Source organism: Harpia harpyja, chromosome 7 (assembly GCF_026419915.1).
Source record: "Harpia harpyja isolate bHarHar1 chromosome 7, bHarHar1 primary haplotype, whole genome shotgun sequence".
Classification (NCBI taxonomy): domain Eukaryota; kingdom Metazoa; phylum Chordata; class Aves; order Accipitriformes; family Accipitridae; genus Harpia; species Harpia harpyja.
In genome coordinates, this window is record NC_068946.1 from 57,213,523 (window position 1) to 57,238,129 (window position 24,607).

A 24,607-nucleotide genomic window follows, 5' to 3' on the forward strand; every position below is an offset into this window, starting at 1 on the left:
ATGGCACCTCTAGAAAGATACCATCTACTAACCACATGACTGCTGAGAAGATAATTTGGAAAGCCTGCTCTCCAGATAAAAATATTTTTTGTCATATATACACACACACATATATAGGACATCTACAGACACACTTATACATTTATGTGTTTGTTTATATTAATTTATATTACACAATATGTATGCATTATAGTATTTTTAAAGAAAACTTGCATGCTGAAAACAAAGGTTAGAAAACAAATTTCCTGGCACACTCTGAAGATACCAAGACTTTGGAGAACACTTTGATAAAAATCATAATACTCCATCCAAACTGGGCAAAACAGATTCAATAGATTGACAGGTCAAAGGTTTAAGGCTGAGGGATGCAAGTCAGCATCCCACACACTACAAACTCAGAAAGTGTTGCAATAAGGTCAGGGGACAACAATGTTGTAATCAGGTTCTCATCATGGTGGTATCTGTGCTGTTTATGAGAGTGAGGAAGCAGATATTGCACTGCTTCAGTTTCTTTTCACCTCAGGAGATCTCAATGCGCATTTAACTTAAGGGCGCAGAAGTGCTTGTCAGAGAAGCTCTTACTTTAAGATGCTAGATCTTTTAAAAAAAAAAAAGAGAAGAAGAAAAAGCTTGACAGGAATACAAACAGATGAAACACATTAGTTTTCAAGACATCAAAAAATCCTCATTAGTATACTGGATTATCTGCTAGAAACAAAAATTGAGCAAATACGTTTTGTTAGCATTCTTTGCACGTTCCTTACAAATACCAGTGTTTGTTTCAAATGGACATTCACTACTCTGTATGGAGGGGCAAGGGGAAAGACGGAGTAAGAGGAGAGTTGCGCTTTTTCTTATTTTTGTATATTATTCTGCTGTTCTATAAGGTTGCTCAACTAAGAGCTATTACCATGCACGTGAATTGCTTTAGAAGTAGAAGGGCAGAACTTTTCCACAGTGCTGACAGATTGAAGTGAGACTGACATCTATCCTTGGACTTTATCACACAGCTTCTGCTTAGCTAGAACATATTTGAAACAGCCAGTTTTGTAATGCAACTCTGGATACTCGGGTTGCTGTTCGAGATACTAGTTTCCAGCACGCTTGCTGAGGGACAAGCGGCCAATTCACAAAGCTCTTGTGCTTGCTGCCAGCCAGAAGGACTAGGACTGAATGGCAACAAACATCAAGCTACACTGCAGTTCAGGCGTGCAGCACCCAGGCTGCCAGCAAAACAGACAATTACAAGACATACATCCAAGCAATTTTATTCCTCTCTGTTTTTAGAGCTGACACCTATTCTTAACGGATACATTGCAAGTCCAGAACCTGGTGTGACTGACAGAACCCAAGTCCAGCTTAGGTCTGGGCAGCTGTAGTGAATCTTTCCATCTGTTCATACTTACCAGTCTCTAAGTGCCATTTTTCTTGTATGGTGCATGTGTTGAAACAGAGAAGGAGACCAGAAGAGGAAAAAAAGACAAAGCTATACAGAAAAAATGGGCATGAATATATGGCAGAAGCAATGAACTCTTTGGTAACTGTCCTTTACAGATAAGGTACAAACGAAGAACATGTCAGATACATTCCCGAGGATTTCACATTTTAAAAAAATAGCTATTTTACCACCATGAAAACTAACTGTGAAATGTTTATTGCTGTGCTCTCAGAAAAATCTTTCAAATATCTGAAGGCTCTAGATAAATCATGTAGTAGATTTCACTTTATTAGCATAATGTCAATCAATGCCAGTATGTGCTGCCCTCTCCTCAGTGTGAACTACAAATTTATTTAAAAGTCAGTCTCTGAAGTTTTGTATTTTCAACTTGTTGCTCCATTTTTTACTTACTATTCCCTCTGCAAATTTAGATAGGCCCCAGTGTGTGGCTTTCATGTCTTCCCTGTGTGTTTCTCATGTCCCTCAGGCAAAAGTGATAGGTACTATGAAATGGAATTATTATTGAAAAAAATCCGATCTCCCACTGCACTTTTTGTCTAGCCAATGACTCCTCAATACTTTTGCTCTACTGCTATTTTCTCCCTTGTCCTCAGAGAAAAGGGGGTGTTGGGAATAGTCAGACATATGCCCAAGGTGTGAACAAGCCATACTGTTGCAACTGTTTCTCAGCATCCTACCAGATCAAAGTCTAAAACCAGTTGGTCATGGAGAACCCAATTTTGGGCTCGCTGAATTATCTGGCAAAAAACTTAAGCTGGATGGACCTATGGAGCTTGGGACAGTGAGCACATAGTTCTTAGACTGCAAGCAGAAGGACATTTATTAGTTCAGAAATGAGCTGAAGCCTAATAACTGCTGCCTTCTGGGATCCATGAATGGAATTTAACAATGAAAACCCAAGAAAAAGTCCAAAATGTTACATCTGCTCCTGAACTGGGAGGCTACACTGGGCCTCCTCAACAGCAATGGCATTTTTAAGTTGTAAGTGCCATCTAGTGGCTGTTGTAAGCCTTCGGGGTAATACCACATCATGGTAAGGCTATTTAAGGTTACTGTAAGACTTCTACAGCTGGAGTTATCCAATATATTTGATTACTGCAGGAACGCACTGAGTATATTAGCATCGAAATGAACTCACCTAAATCCGCTATGCAGCACTGTCCATTTTTCTTAACGAGGATATTTTTGCTCTTCAAGTCCCGATGAGAAATGGCAGGCTTCCCCTGGGTTCCAAATATCTCTATGTGCAAATGTGCAAGACCACTAGCTATGGACAGTACTATGCGTAGGCAGCTGACAGTGTCCAGGGTAGTGAGCTGTAGATAGTCATACAGAGACCCCATTTCATGGTAGTGGGTAATTAACCACAACTGGGTACTAGAGTTTCTAGAAGTCATATCAGATGCAATAAAACCTAGAAAGAGAGGAAGAAAAAAGGAGAAACAAAATAAAATTACAGACCTCCTTCAAGACTCCTGCAAGAAAAGAATCAATACTACTAGGCCCCTCCTGCAATTTAAAATTCTGTTTAATTAAAACTTTTCCATGATTGTAATGCACTGAAAACAGACTGCAGATATTACCATGATGAAAAAAGAGCTGACATATTCTGGAATTCTAATTCAAGTCTATTCACAAGAATGTATTTATGTATTTTGTCAGTTACACCAAACACAAGTACTTGTCAGGACCACATACTTATAATTTTTTTTTTTTTTTTTTTTTTTTTTTTTTAAGAACTTGGGAGTGGGGAAGTTTCCAGTTAAACAAAAAGATCACCAGGTTGTAGCACATCTGCTGCTGTATATTCAGCAGGATCACAGTGGAAAGAAGCAATACCTCAAACAGACAAGTCGCAATTAATCATTTCCATTTTTAAGGACAACAAGCAGCCAATGCAGGCTGCTGAGAAAAGGGTTAAACCTGCTTCATGTATGCATCACATCCCAATAAACAGACACTATACACTGTGCCAGCTTCACATTTACATCCAAGTGAATTCTATTCAGAGCACTTCCAACAGTCAACCTTGACATGTCAAAAGGTTGCTGTCCCCACAGGAAACGTCCTACCCTTCTGACCAAATATAGATTGAAAAAAAACACATCTCACCACAGCAACAACTTGCTCTCCAATGATCTCCAATTGCTTAAAAGGCTGCAGAGGGATTGCTGCAGCCTGAAAATTATCAGACCTATGGGACGGCTCTAAACTGCTGTAGGGTCCAAATGCCTGACCTTCTTAACTGTTCACCAGCTCACAACGGAGCCGTGGGATATAAAAACTGGCAGATGGCTAAGGAGAGTGTGGCAGCACCAGAAGATTAGCATAGCAAAACCCAAGGAATAGTAATTCTTCTACTTCGAATACTAGACAGTTCAACTGTCTAGTTCAACTGGTGTGCAACATCCACGGTGAAGCAAGGCAGAGCACCTTTATGCATGATAGCTGTATTTCACAATGATTTTCTACGAAGGAACTGAGAAAAATTTCTCTTCAAAACTCATGAACATCAAGAAGTGCTTTCAAAAATGTGGTGTCTTAAAACTGAACCCAAAATTCAGAAGTAGCTCCCTTCCTGTTACCTCTGAATTTATTGTGTATCAGCACACTGTTGACCTCGACAGCTTTAGCTGGGAAGCAACAGAAGTTTTATTCCCAACTTAGAGGAACAAATCATGTTTATTAAAAGCCCACATATGACATTTGTCAGAAAGAACTCCCACTACTTTCTCTCCTGAAGTCAGATTTCTACACAATGTGACACTTTTGTAATCTGTGATATTGTTTAATATTGCATCTAAAAAAAATTCTATAAAATAGCCAACAAATTTGACAGTTATCAAGAAAGACTAAACACAGACAGAGGAACATGGGAAATGTGTAATGAAATTTCAGCCAAGTTACTTGCTCTCTTGGGAAGGAAAGTTCAATAATCCACATTTCAGGATGCCACCAAATTATTTTTGTAGTAGCAAAGGAACTGCTTCAGGAAACATTAGACAAACATCTAGCAGGGTGAGCTATAGAGCCAAGGAATATTCTTTGACAGGAAACAAGAATAAGGAGCCCAAACAAAACTGATTGAAGACAGACAGATTGTGGGTGAGGTAATGTCAGCACTCCCAAAACATGCTGCTGCTTTTATTTGTAAAGGTGGCACACCAGCAAAAGAAGGTCATGTCTGCTAGGAATCAAAACGGCTGCTTAAACTTCAGCCATGGCTCACAACACAAAAAAGCCATTTTCTAAGCTCTCAGAACTGAGCACACAAGGTACAAGGGATGCAGAAGATGCAAAATCATCGTAGTTTCCTATTTACAGTGAAATGAGATACATCATAAAGGGGCAACTACAGTTGAAGTTTAAACACCAAAAGCAGCTTAGTTTGGCCCTCAGCAGAGCAGTTAAACAGAAGAAAATAATGGATTCATACTGCACTTTATTCAGGCACAAGGAAAATTATTCAAATATTTAAATCACATTATAAACTCCTCCCCACTTTTTCTCTCTTCATTTCTCCCAGGTAAACTGAAGTTAGAAGAAAACATAGATCCACCAGAACTTCTCCACCTAACGCACTGTGCAATATTCTTTTGCTATGTGGCTGCCCTGCAGCAAGAGCTGCAAGGGTGAATTCTTAGCATGCAGGTCTGTGGCACCTCCATCCTTCTCTGCACACTGTGCTGCCAACAATCGGTTAATCTGGTTGACTGATTCTTGCTAGAATACTGCAGGAGGACAAGGATTCATGGTTGCTACAACATTTTCTCCAGTTGAGACTTGGATTTCAGCACCCTCCTGGCAAGCCTCCCCCTTAAAATTTCCCTTCAACTATTTATCACAAACACAGGAAGCTAATCTCAAAGAATGCAAGATACCTGGCAAATCTGCAGTGCTTTACAAGTGAACTGTTCAGTTAACTCACCTTTACACCAGCTACACTAGGATACATGAACATGGTTGTTCTACTTACCTAAAATATTTTCGTGCCGCAGCAATACAGTGTTGTACAATTCAGTTTCCCTGAACCAGGATTTTTCATCCCTAGAAGAGAAGATCTTCACAGCAACATTTTCTCCTTGCCACTGACCCCTCCAAACTTCTCCATAACGGCCCTTTCCTGGTGGGGGAAAAACACAGTAAAAGTTGTCAACTAACAATCTTCATAGGCCAGAAAGGCAGGATTAGCTAATAGGAAGGAAATTCAACAGTCACGGCCCAAATATCAAACTGATGTAGTTTCATCACCCCCGCATACACTTTTTACCACTTTACAGTCATGCTGTGCTCCACTGTCCCTTAATTTTTCCTGTTTGTTTCAGCTGCAAGCTCCAAGAATATGGATCTCTCCTCCTAGCATGTTGGTACAGTATACAGAGTGTTTGTACTGGGCAGGTGTAATCATTCAACTACCAGCAATGAAAGTGCATTTGCATCTTCAGCAACTTAGGCAGCATACTACAAGGTCAGTGTAAACAATACAAATAAATCTATGAAGTTAGGAGGACAGGAAGGATATGTAAGGCTGGGGATACAGCCTTTACATTTCTATCAGCCTTTGCAAAAACAGTCAGCACAGCCAGACACATAAAATGCAAAATGATGATTAAAAAAAACCACCCAAACACAAAAAAACCCAACCACCCACAAACAAAAAACATTTAAAAAAAAAAAACCCAAACCCAAAAAACCCACCCTGACCTGTGGAGACCAGGACACATTGTCTGCATGCCAAGCTTTTTACCCAAACAACAGCCTAGAAGAAATGTATGAAATTATCAAGTACCCAAGAGCAAAGAAACATCCTGGACAAGGCACACTGGAAAAGTTCCAGTTGCTGCCATTTTCATCACAGCCCAAATATGATAGCCTCAGGCTTCGTGCAATGAATTGTGCTAGATTTGACAACTATAAATATCCAAAGTCCACCCTTCATTGCTCTGCAGTTCAGTGTTCTTTAGAGGCACGTATGAATCAGCAGCAGGTATAACCAAATGAAGAGAGATACCCAACACTGATGTCTCAATGCTGTCACCCAGAAGAGACTTCCTGCACAAGCGCTTTCATTTGGTTCTGCTAGACAGGCTAAAACACATGGTCTCTCGAAACAGTGTCAGCCTGAGTTAACTTGGGAGCAGGCATAATTCCAGGGATGCACATTTATTCACACGTATATACACGCACAAAAAGATGTCTCCATATTGCAGGCAAAATCATCATGCATATCATATTGTACAGTTTCTGATGAAGAGAAATTGCAGAGCATCAGAGGATGTACATTTGGATTAACGCAAGTGTGAACATTTGTGCCTACTCAATACATCCTATAAGCCAAAAGCAAAGAAACACTGGTAAAATGTAGGCCCAGTCCCTATAGATTCACAGATTCATCTGTTTTAGTCAGGCTTGATTTAACACCCTGATGAGTTAAAAATTCTAGTTACTTACAGGAAGGTGTTACCCATTCTGAGTTCAAATCGCTGAAGAAGCAGCATAAAACATATTTAAAACAGTCTTTTTTTCCTGAGTAGAATCAATTGTTATCATGCCTTCCTCACCTCTTTAGTGCCAGTACAGCATCTTGGCTCAGTGTCACTGCCTCAGGATATCTTTGACCCAAACACTTCCTAAAATTACTAAACTCACATTTAACACTATTCAATTAATAATATATATATGCTGAAGAAAAATTTAATGGATCCTTAAAATTAACACTGAAGTCCTGCAAAAAACTAAAGACCCAGAAGAGTTTTTGGGAAGAACTACTAGAGAGAATCTCTCTTTAAGGGAGAAAAGAGCAGCAACAGTACATCATTGCCTGCATGGTCCCAAAGCAACAGTGCAGAGCAAGTAAGACACAAAACATTCATGTTACCATTCTAATAGCACAAAATTACAGGTTGGTTTGGTTTTGTTTATTTTTTCAAATGCCATGTTAGCCACTTTGCTTGATGTTTCAACTCCAGATCTCAAATCAAGATGATCATTTTCTAATTCTAAACCTTTCTACTTGAACATCATTGTGAAACAAACATTTGTTCATTAAGTTTGACAGTTTCAAACTTCAAATTGAGCTTGCTTTTCTAAAAACATCATTTATTCAGCTTAAAGTACCCAAACAAGCCTAGTTTCTATTTTCTAACATTGCATTACTGAACAAAGCTTAAATTCTTCAATCATAAAGCACAGATGATATTTGCTCCTTTCTTCTACATAGATCTGAAAGGAATTTTTTCACTTGACTTTACAAAACCAAATATGTTCCGTAAGCTGAAGCCTGAAAAGTTTCATATATTATCTAAGCAACTGAGGGAAAACAGTTGATTAGGATGGGAGATAAAGCTTTCTCTCTGCATTTGTTACCAAGACTTGGCACTAGATGCGAACAAGAATTATACTAACCTACACACTCTACAAGCGTGATCTGGCGAGCCACCGTTCTTTGCACCAAGAAAGGAAGTCCAGAACCACTTCCAGATGTGCAGGAATGGTCCAATAAATCCTGTTCAAAAGGAAAAGCAGAAGTTTACAACCTATGAGAAACTACATTTTTTTCCCGTTTAAATACACAAAGGTACACCACTTCACAGGATAGGTTGAGTTAAAGCTCATTGGTATCTCAATGGCTCTGGTGATGCCATTTGGTCACTCAGGGTCAAGACATACCATTGCCGTCACTGTACAGATGGACAGAAAATGCTCTTCACAAGATTTTACCACTTCAGGGAACATCCCACGCATAGAAGAGACTGGTAGGGGAGCTATAACTTAGGCATAATCACTTTCTGTTCAAAGTTTTACAAACAACACAACAAGAAACAGCAAACAAATCCAAGCATCGCTTCATGCTCAGATTTCTTATTTTGTCTCTGTATCTTATATTTGGCATTACAGTATCATTTTGTTTAATAAATAAATAATTTTGTTTAATAAATAAATGACAATAAGTTTACTCCCTGTAAACCTGAAAGCTCACTTGTAGCCTATGAGCTATCCTCTGTAGTGAAATTCCATCCTTTTTCAGCACTTTGTTGTTCTCTTAATTAGTTTATGCTCTCTCAATTGTCTGTCATCTATTTCAAACAGGTTAATATCAACTTTTTTTTCCCCAAAGTTTTCTATGTCTTGCAATAATCTGAGCCACCTCAAAAAGAAATAAACTTACTTTCTCTGACTTCTGTACTGAAAACCTTCATCTCTATACAGTTAGCATAAAGAAAAACAGCATTTACTTTTGAACATTCCTGCAGACTTTTACCATTCTCCCAGTCACCTGTGGTTTCTTCCTAGTAAAGATGACTAGAAGGGCACAGCAACACAAATGCGTTTTCCACTAATTCGAGCTAAGGTCATGTCCCAGCCCCACCGATCTGTGGTATCAGATACTCTCAAAATCTATTTTACAAACTGCTACGAATAAACATGTATTAGAAAGAGACATTCAGAACTTTGATCTTTTTTATTACTATAGAGAGACTCTAGAAACAGCCACAGCTAGCAGTTTCTAACTGAAATGGCAAGACAGATAAACCCAACATATTCCTGTGACACAACTTGCTTTTTCAGCACCTTTTTAATCCGTGGCCTGCAGACAATGCGTGCTCAGATGACCCTTTTGTCTGAAGTAATATGGGGAGGGGAGTCAAGTTTTGCTGAAAAAACCTACAGACAGGTGTCTTTTGGGTCCGTGTGAGCGGAGCGGAGAGGTGACAGCCCATAGCTCGTGTCCCGGGGCTCACAGCCAGGGATGCCTCAGGGGCACCCAGACCGGAGAGGCACCCACCCGCGGGGACCAGCCGGCTGCCGACAGGGCTGCCCGCCCCCGCCAGCCTCCGCACGCACGGCTGCCGAGGACACCCGCGCCGTCGTCCTGCGCCAGCAAGTCGTGCCATTTGGAGCCGTAGAAGCAACGTGATTTGTCAGTAAGGGAAAAGCATCACTTGCTCGTCAAATGTTTTCCTTCCGTTTTTAATCACACGTTCAAGGCCGCTGACCTCACCGGGGTTGGAGGCTTGCTTCGCTGCTGCGCTCTCCCGCCGAGCCCCCCCGCGAAGCGCGCTCCGGCAGGCGGAGACGGCGAGCTCCCCAAAACTGAACCTTCTGGAAGGTCTGAACCAGCGGGTGGGCTTGCACAGCAGCCCAGGCCCCCCCATCGCCCACGCACTGTCCTCCCCACTTTTGAGTCTGAGCATAGATTTATGAAACTACGCACCCCTGCAAAGTGGAGCTTTGGCTGTAACAGAGCAGGAGGAAGGCTGCTGCAGCAATCTTCGCTGCCTTGCTCCTGCATGCCCCGTTTTGCTTTTGACAGAGTGGGAACTGCTGGCAAACTGCTGGTTCACTGCACCCAGTGCGATCTGGGATGTCCTAGTGCCTATCGCTGAACCTCCAGACACCACCCCAGAGAAGAACAGGTATCCCAGAGGTCCTGCATCATACCTGTCAGACTTGCACAGATACCCTAAAAACCTCACGGCACCTTAATGTCACTAGACACCTCTGCTTTAGCAATCAAAACCCAAACGTAAATGCTAGAAATTAATTTAGTAAGTAACAGAGAGGAGAAACCAAATCATGAAATACTTTGCTGTTATGCGGGTAATCTGCCAGGTTAATTAAGATTTGTAGATACAGAATAGATACATCCTCTGCAGTATGGCAACAACTGCTAGCTGCAGAAGGAAGCCCACTACCTTCAGCCAGGAAGAGAAGGGGAGGGAGATGCATGTTTTCGTTAGAGTTTGTTTCACATGCATTACACAGAAAATTGAGATAGTAGAGAACCATTACTCCCAAACTACAGGCTCTCCTTTGCTCATTCTGCCCCCATCCAGTTTTCTGTCCTTTTCCTCCATTCCATTTTCATCTCTTCCCTCCATCTTGGTTCCAATCTTCCTTCCCTTTCTCCTTTGCCATACACACCTTACCCATTTCCCACTCCAGCTCCCCCTTCTGCCCTTGCTGTCATTATTCCCTTGGCCCCATACGGTCAGTGACTGCCTCCCCCACCGCTGCCCGCTCCCAAGAGGCACGACTGCTGCACACCCTCCTCTTCCCCACCTCGGACCTGCGGCCAGAAACACCCCAAAGGCGCCTTGGCTCGGGGAAGAAATGTGCCCCGCCACGGTGTGGAGCACCACACAGCATCCACGGGGGAACGGACTCGCATGTCTGTGAACGCAACTTTTAAACCGTAAGCTTTTGAAGTGGCTCAAAACAGAAGAGCACCGAGAATGGCCACAGGCATGTCTGGCACCACAGGGTTTTCTCTGATAAATTTCAAGTCCCTGCCCCAAATTAGAACTTCTTTAAGAGACAACACCCAAATAACTTCTTGTAAGTCTCCTTCCCTAAAGTGGCTGAGCCATGCTAGATGAACAGTCCCCTGAATTAAAAAAAAAAAAACCACAAAAACAAAAAAAACCACAAAAAAACAAAAAACACACCCCCCCGCAAAAAAACCCCCACCGTTCTGTGGTAGATAACAATCATGGGAAGTTTTGGCCCAAACTATTCAAGTTTGGTCCAGTTTTTTATAACTTAAAACGGTTTTAAAATAAACAAGGTGATAGGAGTATTACCTGTACCACCTACACTAGATACGTCATTGATACTCCAAAGAACTTTCCATAACAAGTCTTTCTTAAAAGTTTTTATCAGTTTCTAGTATTTTTAGTGCATGGAAACCAGACTTTATTTAAACTGTAAGCTTATAAAAAAACATGAGTAAGATTCTAATTCAATGTTAAAATCCTATTAGCCTTTTAAAGTGCTAATACCCAGCTACTTTTATGGCTAGGACTTCCGTACTAGTTCAAAGCATTAACAACTGTATTACTGGACTTTTTTCCTTACAAAGGAAAATAGGATAAAAAAGTATAAGCATAATCAACTTTCCAATATTTCCAGCAAACTGTACTACTCGGCTTTAACCAGATCTGATGAAATCTCATTTCTCCTAACAATTTTTTAATGAGTACTCAAGAAAAAGATAATCTAAGAATGATAGGAGGCTTCTATTTTGCTTTTTAATACAAACTGAGAACTCATTTTCCTTCTTGCTTGTATCAGAGGCACCCCCCCCCCCAACTTATCTGCATCGACTGTAAAAACAAGATTTGAAGAGGCCACAGCTCTTTCCATTCCCCATTAGGAAGCTTAGGGCTTTACACATTTGCTACATTATGGATGGAGACTAATCCTAAATGTAAACCAATGTGTAACAAAAACAGCAATTTAAAACACACAATGGAGAAGAAAAATCTGGAATTTAAAAAAGACTTACTGTTTAGATGAACATTAAGGATCTTTTTTTTTTTTTTTTTACATCACCAACACTCAAGAGGCACACCAAAGGCACTGCAATCTTAGAGCTAAGAGGGTCTGACAGCTGAGAACACAGCTCCATTAGACTAAGCCTTTACAGTTAGCAACTTCTCCAAGTTATTTTAAAAAGAATTTTGATTTATTCTTCTCAGGTTTTATCACCCTTTCCAAGTAACATTAAATGACTTGAAGTGCAAAAGGTTTGCAAATGGAATGGAAATTGTCTTGCACTGATAAGAGATAAGAGCTGGTAAAAGCTGGAAGTCTGTGCTTAAAGACAGATAATCAGTTGCACACATGCTTAGTTCATGGTGAACATATTAAAACTGGCTGTTTTAAAACAGTAACACAGAATCAAGCCTTGTAAGCTAATTAAAGCCAAAGGCATTAAAAAAAAAAAAAAAGATTACCAAGTATAGTTTATATAGGGCCAAGCTGAAGCAAAATAGCAGGACAAGGAGTTCCACTGGTTCAATTAGCACCGTGTTAAGAACCACCTTCCTTGTTTTTATCCTTGCTCTAACTTGCTAATTTTGATGCCTCCCCCTGTTACTGTACTGCAGAATGCAAACAACTGATTCCTACCCATCGTCTCCTTACCCCTTGCCATGTTGTGTGTCTCCATCATACATACACACATACCCACCCACCCCCCCACACCCACCCCCGCTTAAGAGAACCAGGCTCTTCTTCCTGGCTGAAGCATTGCTTTACCTACTCGGTTCCCCACATAGGCTGTTTTAAGATTGCATATTGGGGCATCCAGATGACCAAGAGTCTGATTACTCAGTTTTAACCTATTCTTCCTTAAAGAGGAATCTTCCCTGCTCCAATGCTATCCCTGGCCATCTCAAACCCTGAAAACTTACTTGTCAGAACATACTGTCTTATGAATGAAAGGGTTTTCCACGTGACTCTTCCAGCACTTATTCACAGCAGTATTTTATCAAAACATCCCTGCCTCAGAACAAAGTGATGTAAGAAATAGTTTCCAGCTCCCCAGAACAGTTCCATTTTTTGAATGGTCCCACAGATCTTTCTTTTAATAAATTCCCATAGCTGGGCCTGCAAAGCGGTTGTCAACTTTCAGGTGAGGAGGTACAACCGTTTTCTGGTTTTTGGGGGGTTTTTTGTTTTGTTTTGGGTTTTTTTTTTTGACATAGTCAGAACTCCTTCCCTAGTTGGTGGCAACCAACACTTTCTAAGGAAAATATCAAAGGTTATTCCTCACTTAAAGAGATACCCATTTCAGTTTCTCTCTCCTACAGAGAGAAACACAGTACAAAACATAGAAAGAAAATAAGCAGTCAGTGTATTTAGTAGCATATTATTAAAAATATTTGTGTTTTGGACCACTTTTCTTTAGCCACTTCTCAACCCTGCAGTGAAAGCATATTATGACAGGAAAGCACCAAAATGGAAAGTGTTTTCCAACCTCTTAATGTTGAAGTGATTTTATCTTCGAAATGCAAAGAGGAGAAAACTTCTCCTCTTTGCATTGGTTTTAGAAACAAACACTCAAGCTGCCTCTGAAGCCTTACTTGCTCACTTTCAATAAAGCACAAGAAAGCTGCTGGGAACACTTTTTTCCTGGCCTCAAGTAAAAGGGTAAGATACATTATGTCTTTAGAAAGGAAACACTTCCCCATGTCATTTTATTTTCCAGAGGCTGCATGAACAAGAACATATTTTAAAAACTGAATTCTGAGTAAGTGGTTCTCATTCTTAAAATTCCTACCGTTCTTCTGTCAACAAAATTTCACTAATTTCCTAGTCATCCGAGCGCCCTTCTACTAAGATCATGGGAGTCAGGTTTGAAGTTTTTAAAAGTTAAAAAAATCTGTATTTTCTTCTTCCCCTAGCATCACATCTTTTCCAACCTTTCAGGCTGTCTTCATATATCAAAGATGCAGCACATTTTTACACCTTTCATATCACTTCAGGCTACCCAACAATCAGGCATACTCTGTTTTACTGTTTTGACATTGCTTCTAGGAACATAAACAGTTTGACTACAGTTTATAGCAATTCTCCAGGTCAAAGAAGCTATACTTGCAAAAGCTATCTTTTGGTTAAATTTCATTTAAACTACAGCTTTGCGGGCATAGGAATGTCACCACAGAAGTCCTGACACTAAGTGGCATCCCCTGGCAGCAAAAGGTCCTGTTACTGACGTGGCCACGTCTGGAGGGTACGTGAGGGGAGTTCAGAAGTGAAGCAAGCTCAAACAAATTTTCACCATGCACACAGGTTACTTACTGCCAATGTGCTGTCTCCAACGTTTGATGCAATGAGTCCCTCAATTGTGCCATATTCTGCATCTCTAGAATTGAGCCTCTCCATATGGCTTTTCTGTATTCTCCGGATGATCAGCACAGCTACTGCAGAAAAAACTATCAACACTATCACAGGAGCCAGTATAACAATGATTAGTGTTTCCATGCTGTAACCTGCAGCTTCTCCTTGAAAGGTTTGCCCTTGGAAAGGAGAAGGGAGGGAAAAAAAAAAAAAAGGGGAAAAAAAAAAGAGAGAGAGAAAAAAAAAATTAATTTGCAAATTCCCAGAGAAAGTTTTTAAAACCAGTAGCACTGACACCAACATTTAACTTGGTAGCCACCTAGTCTGAAAGAGAGGCTGTGACACAGCCAGAGCTATGAGTGTGCACTTATACAAAGATGCTACCACAGCAACTCCCTGCAGAGCTGTTAGAACAACCCCGTCCCTTCAGAACAAACCACACCTGTGACTGTGCAATTCACTCAGAGGCAGTAACTCAATCCTGACCCTGACCCCTATCATTCATCCAGCAATACAGATCATTTGACCTGTGGACATCAGATGTGTGCCAGTGGGCCCCAGGGTGGGGAACAAGGTAGAAAGGGCCTTACTGAGTTGATTAAGCCCTTACTTATGCTAGCACTGAAGCCACCTCATTCCCATCACATCAAATGAAAGCCAAACATTTTTTCTTTCTCAAAATTCACTATTTTTTAATTAACCTCTCACCTTTAGAAGAAGGCAACTGTGCTGTGATATTCATGTTGCACAGGTATCCTTGGCAGCACTCAACAGCTTGGTCAGGAGATGGAGGTGTTTTGCACGTCATTTTCCCTTGTTCATAGACTTGGAAGCAGCCTTTCTGGTAAACCTTAGCACCATCATTAATGCTCAGGGAAGCAAAACATTGCTGGCCTTGGCAACGATCTCCATTCCCACAGGACATGCCTTCACACACACATTCGTAGTGGACCATATTTAGTTTCAGTTCATCATCTGTAAAAGGGGAAAGTTGAGGAAAAAACACCATCCTATTCTTAATAGCTTCAGTTATATAGAGATAACGAAATCATTAGACAATAAAACCTTCTGTTTAATGGAAGAAATATTATTTGCAGCTAGTGCTGAAGAACCACCAAGTAGGAGCTAACGATACTAATTTAGCTGTTTCAGGAAGACAAAGATATGAGCTTGCACCATCAAAGAAATACCAGTCATATCTGCCCACTCCACGTACTCAAATTTCAAGAGTTCAGTGACATTTTACATCACCTCTCGCACAGACACTACTGCAGGTATACAACACGGGAGGATCATCTACACAGGGACACTCAGCAGATGAAAAAAAACAACTAACAAAGAGTGTAAATTTAAAACAGATTTGCTAAACCGCATTATATTTCTATATGGAAATAGTTGTTCTCAAGCATTCCAGAAATGGCTTTAACTAAATCAAATTAAGGCCATTTAAATTTGCAGTGGACACAGCTACATAGGATTGAGCAGCTTTAACTAGCTTGCTTGAAAAGTAAATCTGGACCTACTTTCCCACGAAGACAAGCCTTTGAGGAGTACCGTGCGAGTCTGAGTAACCACGGAGATAAAAAGTAAAGCGAGAAGCAGCACACACTGTCAGCAGTACAACACTTCCCTTCTAACTCCAGATGCTTCAGCTAAATAAAAGGAATAACTTTTAAGAGAAGGTATAGAGTAGGAAACTAAACTTCTAAGTAGCCTCAGCAAAGTGCCTGGAGATCCCTAGCTGGGAAAATCCCACTCTGTGCAGAACCGCACACGCTGCTGCTTTCAGGAATGGCACAGGCCTTTGAACACACAGCACTGAGTCACTCTGGTCTCTGCAGGAGAGGACACCACTCTCAACCAGCTAACAGAGAACACTGGAAGCTCTTCAGTTTCCTGGAAAATACAGGTGCCCGGGGGAATAAACAGCCATGTGCACTCACAGATGGCTGAGAGAAGAGGCACAGTTGTGAAGGACAGAACAAGTCACTGCTCTCTGTTACACACATCCCATGCATACACACATACATTTATGGCAACTTAACTCATATTTACATTGTCTTTGTCAGTTCTAACACACAAGAAAAATTTCCAGCCACAAATACAGTGGATGCTCCTAAAAATAGCAGTGGAGCATACCATGTGTTGGACTTTTTCAAGCCTATCATTAGAGTCTGCCTACTGGGAATATAACTCAGTTTGTTTTCCGCTTTGTTTTCCTCCCCTCCTCCCACAATGAACAAATACACAAATATAGTTTTCCATTTTTGAACGACTAACAAAAACTAAATTAGGGAAAGAATCCTGAAATCAGACAGCGTCTGCCACATTGATTTCAAGTACTGGTATACACAATCCATCATACACATACCAAGTAATAACTTTGCTAATTTTGTGGAACTTTAAAAAAAAAAAAAAGGAAAAAAAATGTATGCCAAACATTCCTATAATCAAAGTTCTGTTCCTTCTCCTCCCACAACAGCAGCAGTAAAACACAACCGGTATTGTAACACACAAGCCCTTAATCTTGGTTCATCTGGCTGGAACTGCCGAAGGCATTCAGAGCCAGAGACCTACAAGGGACTTCCTCCCGATGCGTAGCCATGACCTGCCTAAAAGATCCATACCTTTGGTAAGGACAGCCTTCCCCAGAACAGACCTTCAGCAGCAAGGATTTCAGTACCTCCCAGTGAGAGAGATACTTCTGTTGTCATTGACAAACACAGGCCTGTGAGGACAGAGCTGAGGAGGCTTGCAGGCTGCATTTCAGCTATTAAGTAACAGCAGAAATAGCTGCTGTATGGAGTAGGACAACTAACCTACCATCTGAGCGCCATACCAAGTCCCCAAGGGAAATTCCTCTGGCTTGCAGCCTGATCCAGCCTAATACTTCCCTCTTCTCTTGACTCAAGGACCCTTCAAGACTGAGCAAACCTCACGCAAGCCAGAGGAGCGGTTCTGGCAGAAAACCACCCCCCCTCATGTGCCACCTCTTGGAGGAGCTCTGCAATCCCAGAACGGGCCAGGAAGGAGCTGCGCAGCCTCAGGGCAGTCAATCAGCCCATGCAGAGCAAACCTGACATCCCTTACAAGTGATGAACTAAGGCATTGCAACTCCAAACATGCTACCTGCCTTTTGAAAAGATTGCTCTAGCCTGAAGGCAGCGCGAACGATCTAACATGACACACAGGCTGTGGATCCATTTAATAGAGCATGAAGAGAGAGCAACACTGACTACAGACATGAGAACTGCTGCAGATCCTAGTGTGTCCACGGACCAATACAGATCAATTCTCTGCTGTAAAAATCAAAACATTTCTGGTGAAGAACTCCTGGGTTGGAAACAGAGACACTCTCCTTCATGACTGTTACTATTCCTTATACCCAAACTGCTCCTTTCTTTACTTAGTTGGTTTTCCAACTCCATGGTATATTACCACGTACCAGCCACCCCTTCCCTCACTAATGCTCCTGCAGTGCCACACTCACGTTGCTTTACCCAGACAGGGAGGTTTATTCAGGCTGCAGAACCAGCCAAAGCCCTGACCATGTCCTCCCATTCCTGCCTCTGCAGGCCACCAGCTAAGACAGAGCTGCAGGTCAGAAGCCTGAGAGCAGGCAGGCGGGGCGATGCTTCCGTGAACACGTACAAGCTAACACTGTATGTACTATGCCCACAAAGCACTCTCCCCGTGCACAAAGCCAGCTATGAAGGGCTGGATATTCTAGCCGTATTTCCCCAAAGTGAAACCAGCTGCACGTGCAAAGCACAGTTTTGTTGGCATATGGTGAATCCACAGTAGAGGCAGAGCTGGACTGGGTGGTACTTCTCCATAGCTCTCATGAGCATGGCTGTGCGAGCAAGTCTCCGGGACAGATGCGACCAGAAAACACCACAGGCCAGTTGCAATCAAGAGGTTATGGCTGAAGCAGATCAACTCCCCCAGGCACAGACGCTCAGAGGTAAGTACCTACTCAACAACAGCTCCAGGCGTGGAAGGCTGTCAGGCCAACTATGTATGTAGCTGTCAGGCAACACATGCAGGCAAGAAGCCAAGCTTAAAAATACTTCCATTACCTAAACACATTCACTGCATATATTTTTGTTTCATAATACAGAGACTTATTGCTGCATTTCTGGCCCATATATATTGTACACGCACAAAAAACCTGACTTGCCACACAAAGATACAGAGATTTGCATTAACTTCTCATTAACTAGTTTACTAGTTCACTATTATTAAAGTGTCAAAATTGAAGCTCCTTTATTTTGTTTGCTTATTCACTTTGTGAAAGTCAACAATTACGAGTGCTGACTCTAATTATCTAGGTATTTCAACAGAACAAGAACAAAGACACTCCACATTTTAATCAGTAAACTGGAAAGTCCAGTGTTTAACCCTCTCGGTGACTGCCCAGGACTTCTATTCTATTTACTTCTATGGGAAGTTTATTTCACACAACCAGTTACCAATCCAGACATTTTTATTTCATATTTTATATCCAATTCCTGGACTGTAAACGTTGTTTACTCTCTGGAAAAATAGCAAACTTCTGTCCAGGGAGAAATACACTACATATGTTTCTGGTAACACATCTTAATTTTGAGGTGATTTCACATTTAGAAGAGTGATCCATTTTCCATCGAAACAGCTAGTACAATAGGCACTTGGCCAGCTTTTCTTATTGGCACTACAGCAACACAGTTTCTTCAACTACCTTTGACATGAAAAAATTCTTATGTTAACTATGTGACTTGGTTGGCAAATATAGAATTGAAGTAACTTTAAAAAGCATAAAAAAGTAAAAACGCATACTGTAAGAGTCTCAATTTTCTTTCTAAAAAACCAGTCTCTGATTATATTACATGTACCCTTTAAAGAAGGGCTTTAACAAGATCAAATCATTTCCTTCCAGCAATGCACCACCACTGCATACCCTCCCTTTCAAAATTTCATAGAATATCTCAAGTTGGAAGGGACCGATAAGGATCCGAGTCCAACACCCTGTTCCTCGCAGGACTAAGTTTCACCTTGCAGATAAGGACTAGTACATCTACCACACAGATATGATATACATTTAGCGCATGCATGTGAGCGACTGTTCAGAGGGATAACCTATGCGACACCACAAGTCCTCTTAGCATGTGGCTGGAAAAAAAAAGCCAGGTGGCCAAGGATGGACGGAGGTAAACAAGCCTTAAACAAACTAGTCTTTCGCTCACCAAGATATGACTTTATAACGACATAAGTTTAAGAGAGAATTAAATTCCATCTAATTGATTCCTCTTCACCGAAGAGCGAGGCGCAGCAAAGGAGTGACACCTTCCGTCACAAACAAGCGGGCAGAGAAGATCCGTGCGGGAGCTCTCCTCCGTCCCAGCCCACAGCTGTGCAGCAGGAAGGCGCCGTGCCTCCGTGGCCACATACTGAACATGCACAGACACTGCAGTCATCGGCTAACCTCGGGCACGCACGGCCGATCCCAGCCCTCAGAGCCACCCGGATCCGGCTTACCAACCCGACACCACTCGGAGCCGTACTACGGTTGTTATCCCCTTTGTAGGCTTGCTGCTAGGCTTTGAGTGGGACCACCTGCTGAGTGGGATCACTCTTTTCACATAGAAAACCTTGAAATCAAACCGGAAAGGTTACAAATCACAGGCGAAGCTTATTTCAGAGCTGCTGAAATCTCTAGTAGGATGAAAGGGACTTCACGCTCGAAGGCCAAAATAATTAAAAGCAGCAATATTCTTTTTCTTTTTAAATGACTAGGACTGGGGGAAGATGTGGGATCTGCTAGGGCTTCATATCATAATGAATTGAAGGAAAGCAGAACTGGAAAAATTAAAATCTCTTTAGACTCCATTTAATTGTACATTAGACAGCTCTTTTTTGGCGGGTAGCTTCCCTTTATGATTCTTAGCCATTTCAGGGAAACACAAAATAATAAGCTTGTAGAAATGACTACTCCATTCAGAGTTTTATTTTCTCTTTCTCAACGCATACAGTAACAAGCATTATACAACAGCCATAATGATAATCACAGAATCATTTAGGTTGGAAAAGACCCTTAACATCGAGTCCAACTGTAAACCTAACACTGCCAAGTCCATCACTAAACCATGTCCCTAAGTGCCACATGTACATGTCTTTTAAATACCTGCAGGGATGGTGATTCAATCACTTCCCTGGGCAGCCTATAATAATTTATTTTATATAGGATTTATTAATTTAACAAAAGCCTTTGAATTTTCTAGCACTAAGAAACTTTAGCCTTATCATTGCTCTCCATATTACAAAAACCCCTAAAACAGAAAAAGCACATGTGCTATGGACACTGACAGTTAGAAAAGCTCCAAGACGGGGCAGAGGTGCCCAGCTCCGCAGAGGAGCAGCCTCCCTCAGCCCAGCTGCTGGAGAGGTGGTTAGGCTGTTCCCAGAGCCAGCTTCCCACAGGCCAGACAGTAGTTTCTGGAGTTTCGGTAGCTCCCAAACGCTTCCTGGCCATGGTGTGACATGAGACCCTTTCCAGCCTGCCCAGTTCTCACACCCAGGCGCGAGGCTGCATTTGGCAGAGAAGCCGTGGCAGCCAGAGCAGAATGTGGCCCAGACACCTTCCCACAGTCACTAGAGAGGGCAGAAGCAATGGCAGCATTTCGTGCACCGTGCTCCTAACATTGCCATCGGGATCAGGAAGTGGCATTTGTGCATGGTCGCTAGTAAGTGAAAAACCTCACACTCTTAAGCGTAGGTATTACATTATTTAGAAAGGGCTCTGCTTTAGACAGGGTTTAGCTTCTTTGGAAATGAAGAAAAGCCTCTTTCCCCACTTTACAGGGCTAATAAAGAAGTAACACAGAAGTAAGCGCTGCAATAAAGCTTTAGAATAAAAGAATTTTCTGGATGCTCAGGTAGGGAAGAGACATGTTTCTACACTTCGAATTCTACACAGTGATTGATTTTGGGGGCTTTGGGTTGTGGGTTTTTTTGTGGTTTTGTTTGGTTTGTTTTTTTTTTAAATCACGTTTAATCTCATTTTCTGAAGCTTAGTGGCAATGCAGAAATAGTCAGTCTGCCCCTGAATACTACCCAAAGATATGCCCAGCCATTTTCCACTCATTTAAAAAACAAAACAAAACAAACAAACAAAAAAAACCCCAAAACACACCACCATACCAAACCTGGTCCAAATCCCAGTGAAGGAAATGGACTGATCTGTGATAAAATACACAAGGGGGGGTGGGGTGTGGGAAATCAGAAGGCTTTGTAACTTTGTTGCTGCTGTTGTTATTTTGTGCAAAGAGAAGACAAAATAACTGTTCTTCCCCAAAACATCAACTTTTTTTAAAAAGTCAGAAAAAGCATGTGGGAAAGCATGCTCGTCAGGGTCCACCAGACCCACCTCCGTGGCCTGTTAAGCAGGCAGCAGAGGATCAACTTCCATTCCCTTGATGGATCTCCAAAGGCATGCTCTCCCTTGAAAAACACTCCAAACACAGGTCTGCACTTCTGGGCTTACCACCTTAGCCCTAGCATAGGCTGCTGGCTCATAAGCACTGAGCAGCACTTAGACGCTCAAGGAACAAAGTGGCAACTTCTCCCATTACTACTACATCTGATTGGTGAGGAAGCCAAACCTAGATCCTAGATGAAGAGACATACATGAAAATTTGCCGAGGGGTCCACTAGGTCTTTCTGCCTCCCCAAACGCTCCTCTACAACCAGCTTAGGAGTAGGAAACTATTTCCAAAGAAAACAGAACAGCGTTACTACTAGCAAACATGAAAAAGGGGAAGAGCAGTATTGTTTACACGAGTTAAGCAAGTAATTGCTCACAGAAAAAGAAAACTCACCGTAGGAAGTACAAGAGGAGGAGAAGGGAAGGAATAATGCAAGAAAAGCAAAGCAAGATTGTCACCACTTTCTACAAAGTCTTTCACAGCTCTATCACCATGGGAAAGAAATGTGGCCCCAAACACAGAGCTCTTTAAAAAGCATTATTGGATGAGCTCTCCCACAGCACAGCAGCTCCACGCTGTGAACAGGAAACTCTGTTCTTCATAGATGTCCAGTTGGCACAGGTGGGTGGACAGCAAGAACACAACATCTGCACATCTCCACTCACATGCTCCTGCCCCCCCCCAAACTCTGTCCAAAGCCCGTTCCTGCAGTGTATCTGGTCCAGCTCTGCCTTTGCTCCCAGATGAGGCACAATCCTGTACCTCCAGTCAGTATCACAGACAGCCAGGAAAAGAAAGAAAATGTCTTGGCACGGATTTAGTAACTCTTCTCTTGCTGATCACTTATTGGCATCTTTTCAACAAAAAGATCACGTTTAAGCCCTAGAACCTACTTTTCTTCTTTTAAGCTGAGTCAGGTCAAATAACTAAGATTTGAACACCTGCAGGACAGCTTTGGAAGGGTAGGGTGGGTTGCCGCTCTATAGGTTGCGCTACACAGGCAGCGCAAGTGTCTGATTCCATACATTGTGTGAGAGAAATTAACCAGAACTTCAGTCTTTAACATGCACCTTTCCCATGTGTTTCTCTTCTCCATCTACTGTTCTTCATGTTAAGGATGTGAGGTGGTTTAACTTTAAGATTTTTAATATAAGCAGCTCTGAAAGCTGAAAAAACATTTGAGAAGCAGATAGCTGCACTTCAAGAGTGATAAGAAGGTACAGTGTGATAACTGCTACCAAACCTTATTTGAAGTTAATATTGTATCAATAACACTAGCCATTTAATGTATTTCCACAAACATTCCTGCACCGTTCCTCCCTTTTTAAATTTTGTCTCAATTTCCTACTCATGGACATGACTAAAGTTAACCACTAGACCTCCATGCATTTTTAATCTTCACCTTACACCACCCATTCTAACATTCCATTTCATATACTCTGCCTTTTATTATTTGCATCAACATTTGAAAATAAATGCATTTCAGCAGAGTAGTTCAGAAAGAGATTTCACAAGGTAAATACAAAAGAGCATAGATATGCTACAACAAACACTAGAAACACCTCAAGTCACTTAAAATTTAAAATTGAGATAACCAAGTTACTTGCAGAAAACCTTTATTCAACATTTTTAAAGGTTGTTTGCAAAGTAGCAAGTATGCACCTTTCAGGAGGTCATCTCCCAAAACATCCAGAAGACCTTGAAATGATCCATTCCTGCCTCTCCATGGCAGTGGAAATACCCTTCTCCCATTTTGCTGAGGCAAATCTTAAACGCACTGCATGTCATAAAAAACTTTATGTGCACACAACTGCGTAAACGATTTATGAAAAAGTCACTTTCCATATCCAAAGACCCTACTGGAGCAATCATGGAAAAATACTCCAAATACTAAATACTCCAAAGAGCCTTCCCAGAGAAAAAACTTCGCTTATAAGAATGCAAGCCACACAACTGCACCTCAGCCCATGGGCTAAAAAGACCTACTCATTCCATAGCTCAGTAACTTGCCATTCAAATAAGGTTTCCCACTTGCCTTCCCAGGCCCTGGCAACACCTATGCCAATCACACATGCTATAAATTTTATACATAAACGGGCAACAAATATCCTTTGAAGCAACTCGAAATGGAAAAGCAAACATCTCATTCCTCTGAGGAATTTGCCCATGCTGTCAGCTTGAAGTGAGCAGGGTGCTGTGGAGCATTGCCAGGCGGCTCCAGCAGCTGAGCCGGCGCTCGAACCCGGCTCCTCCAGCAGCAGACAGCTACTGCACCACCCCGCACATCACTCACCTTGCCAACTCAGGGAGGGAAACACCATCATGATCAGCACAGGAAGGATCATAACTCCATCTACCATTGTGGACCTGCAGAAAGAGAAGAGACGTGAGCTGTGTACACTTTCACTGTTGTCTTAAAATGTAACCACCCCAAAATCAGCATTTAGCAAAGTCTTTCATCATTTCCTTACACAAAACGCAGAACAACCAAGGTTTACTGGCCTCCTTTTTACTATGTCTTGTTTCCTAAGTCATTTCCTTCATTTATAAAATTCATAATTTACTGCAATTTCTTAAATCTGATTTCTTTGACAAAGAAACATCACGTGCACTACAGTGCATGTATAGAAGCATGCTAGTAGGAAAACATGAACCCTTTCAGCACCAAGAAGGCATGTAAAATAGAAGATACATTTTTTCAACCAGGTATTAAAGTGTTAAATTATTGTGAACTGAAAAGAAGTTCTGTAAAACTGTGTATTATTTGGGCTTTGAGGAGAAACAGAAAATAACTCAGCCAGAAAACTCTGAACAACTTTCTTTAACCAGCAGAAACCATTGCCAGATGGCAAGAAAAAGAGCAAGATGTATTTAAGGAAGACACCACTCTCAGAAGAGTAATTTCCCAGTTCAAGCTGCTTTTCCAAGGGTTTTCCTTTCAATGGCCCAGCTTTCTTTCCCTACTGTTGGAGACAGGTAACTACATCTTGGGTGAAAGCTCAGGCTGTTTCCTGCTTATCAGTAGAAGCACATGCTCCTTCTAAAACAGTAAATAAAG

General features: G+C 41.6%; 1 protein-coding gene across 3 annotated transcripts in view; it reads right to left on the reverse strand.

Annotated features, from left to right (window-relative positions):
- ACVR1 (activin A receptor type 1) overlaps positions 1–24,607 on the reverse strand; it is a 72,658-nt gene that overhangs the window by 14,394 nt on the left and 33,657 nt on the right. For all 3 annotated transcript variants that reach the window (XM_052791402.1, XM_052791404.1, XM_052791403.1), the window contains exons 2-7: positions 23,843–23,916; positions 14,795–15,061; positions 14,048–14,265; positions 7,865–7,964; positions 5,436–5,582; positions 2,598–2,873 (exon numbers count right to left, since the gene is read on the reverse strand). In XM_052791402.1, coding sequence (XP_052647362.1) covers positions 2,598–2,873; positions 5,436–5,582; positions 7,865–7,964; positions 14,048–14,265; positions 14,795–15,061; positions 23,843–23,916 — 1,082 coding nt within the window. The remainder of the gene's footprint in view (positions 1–2,597; positions 2,874–5,435; positions 5,583–7,864; positions 7,965–14,047; positions 14,266–14,794; positions 15,062–23,842; positions 23,917–24,607) is intronic.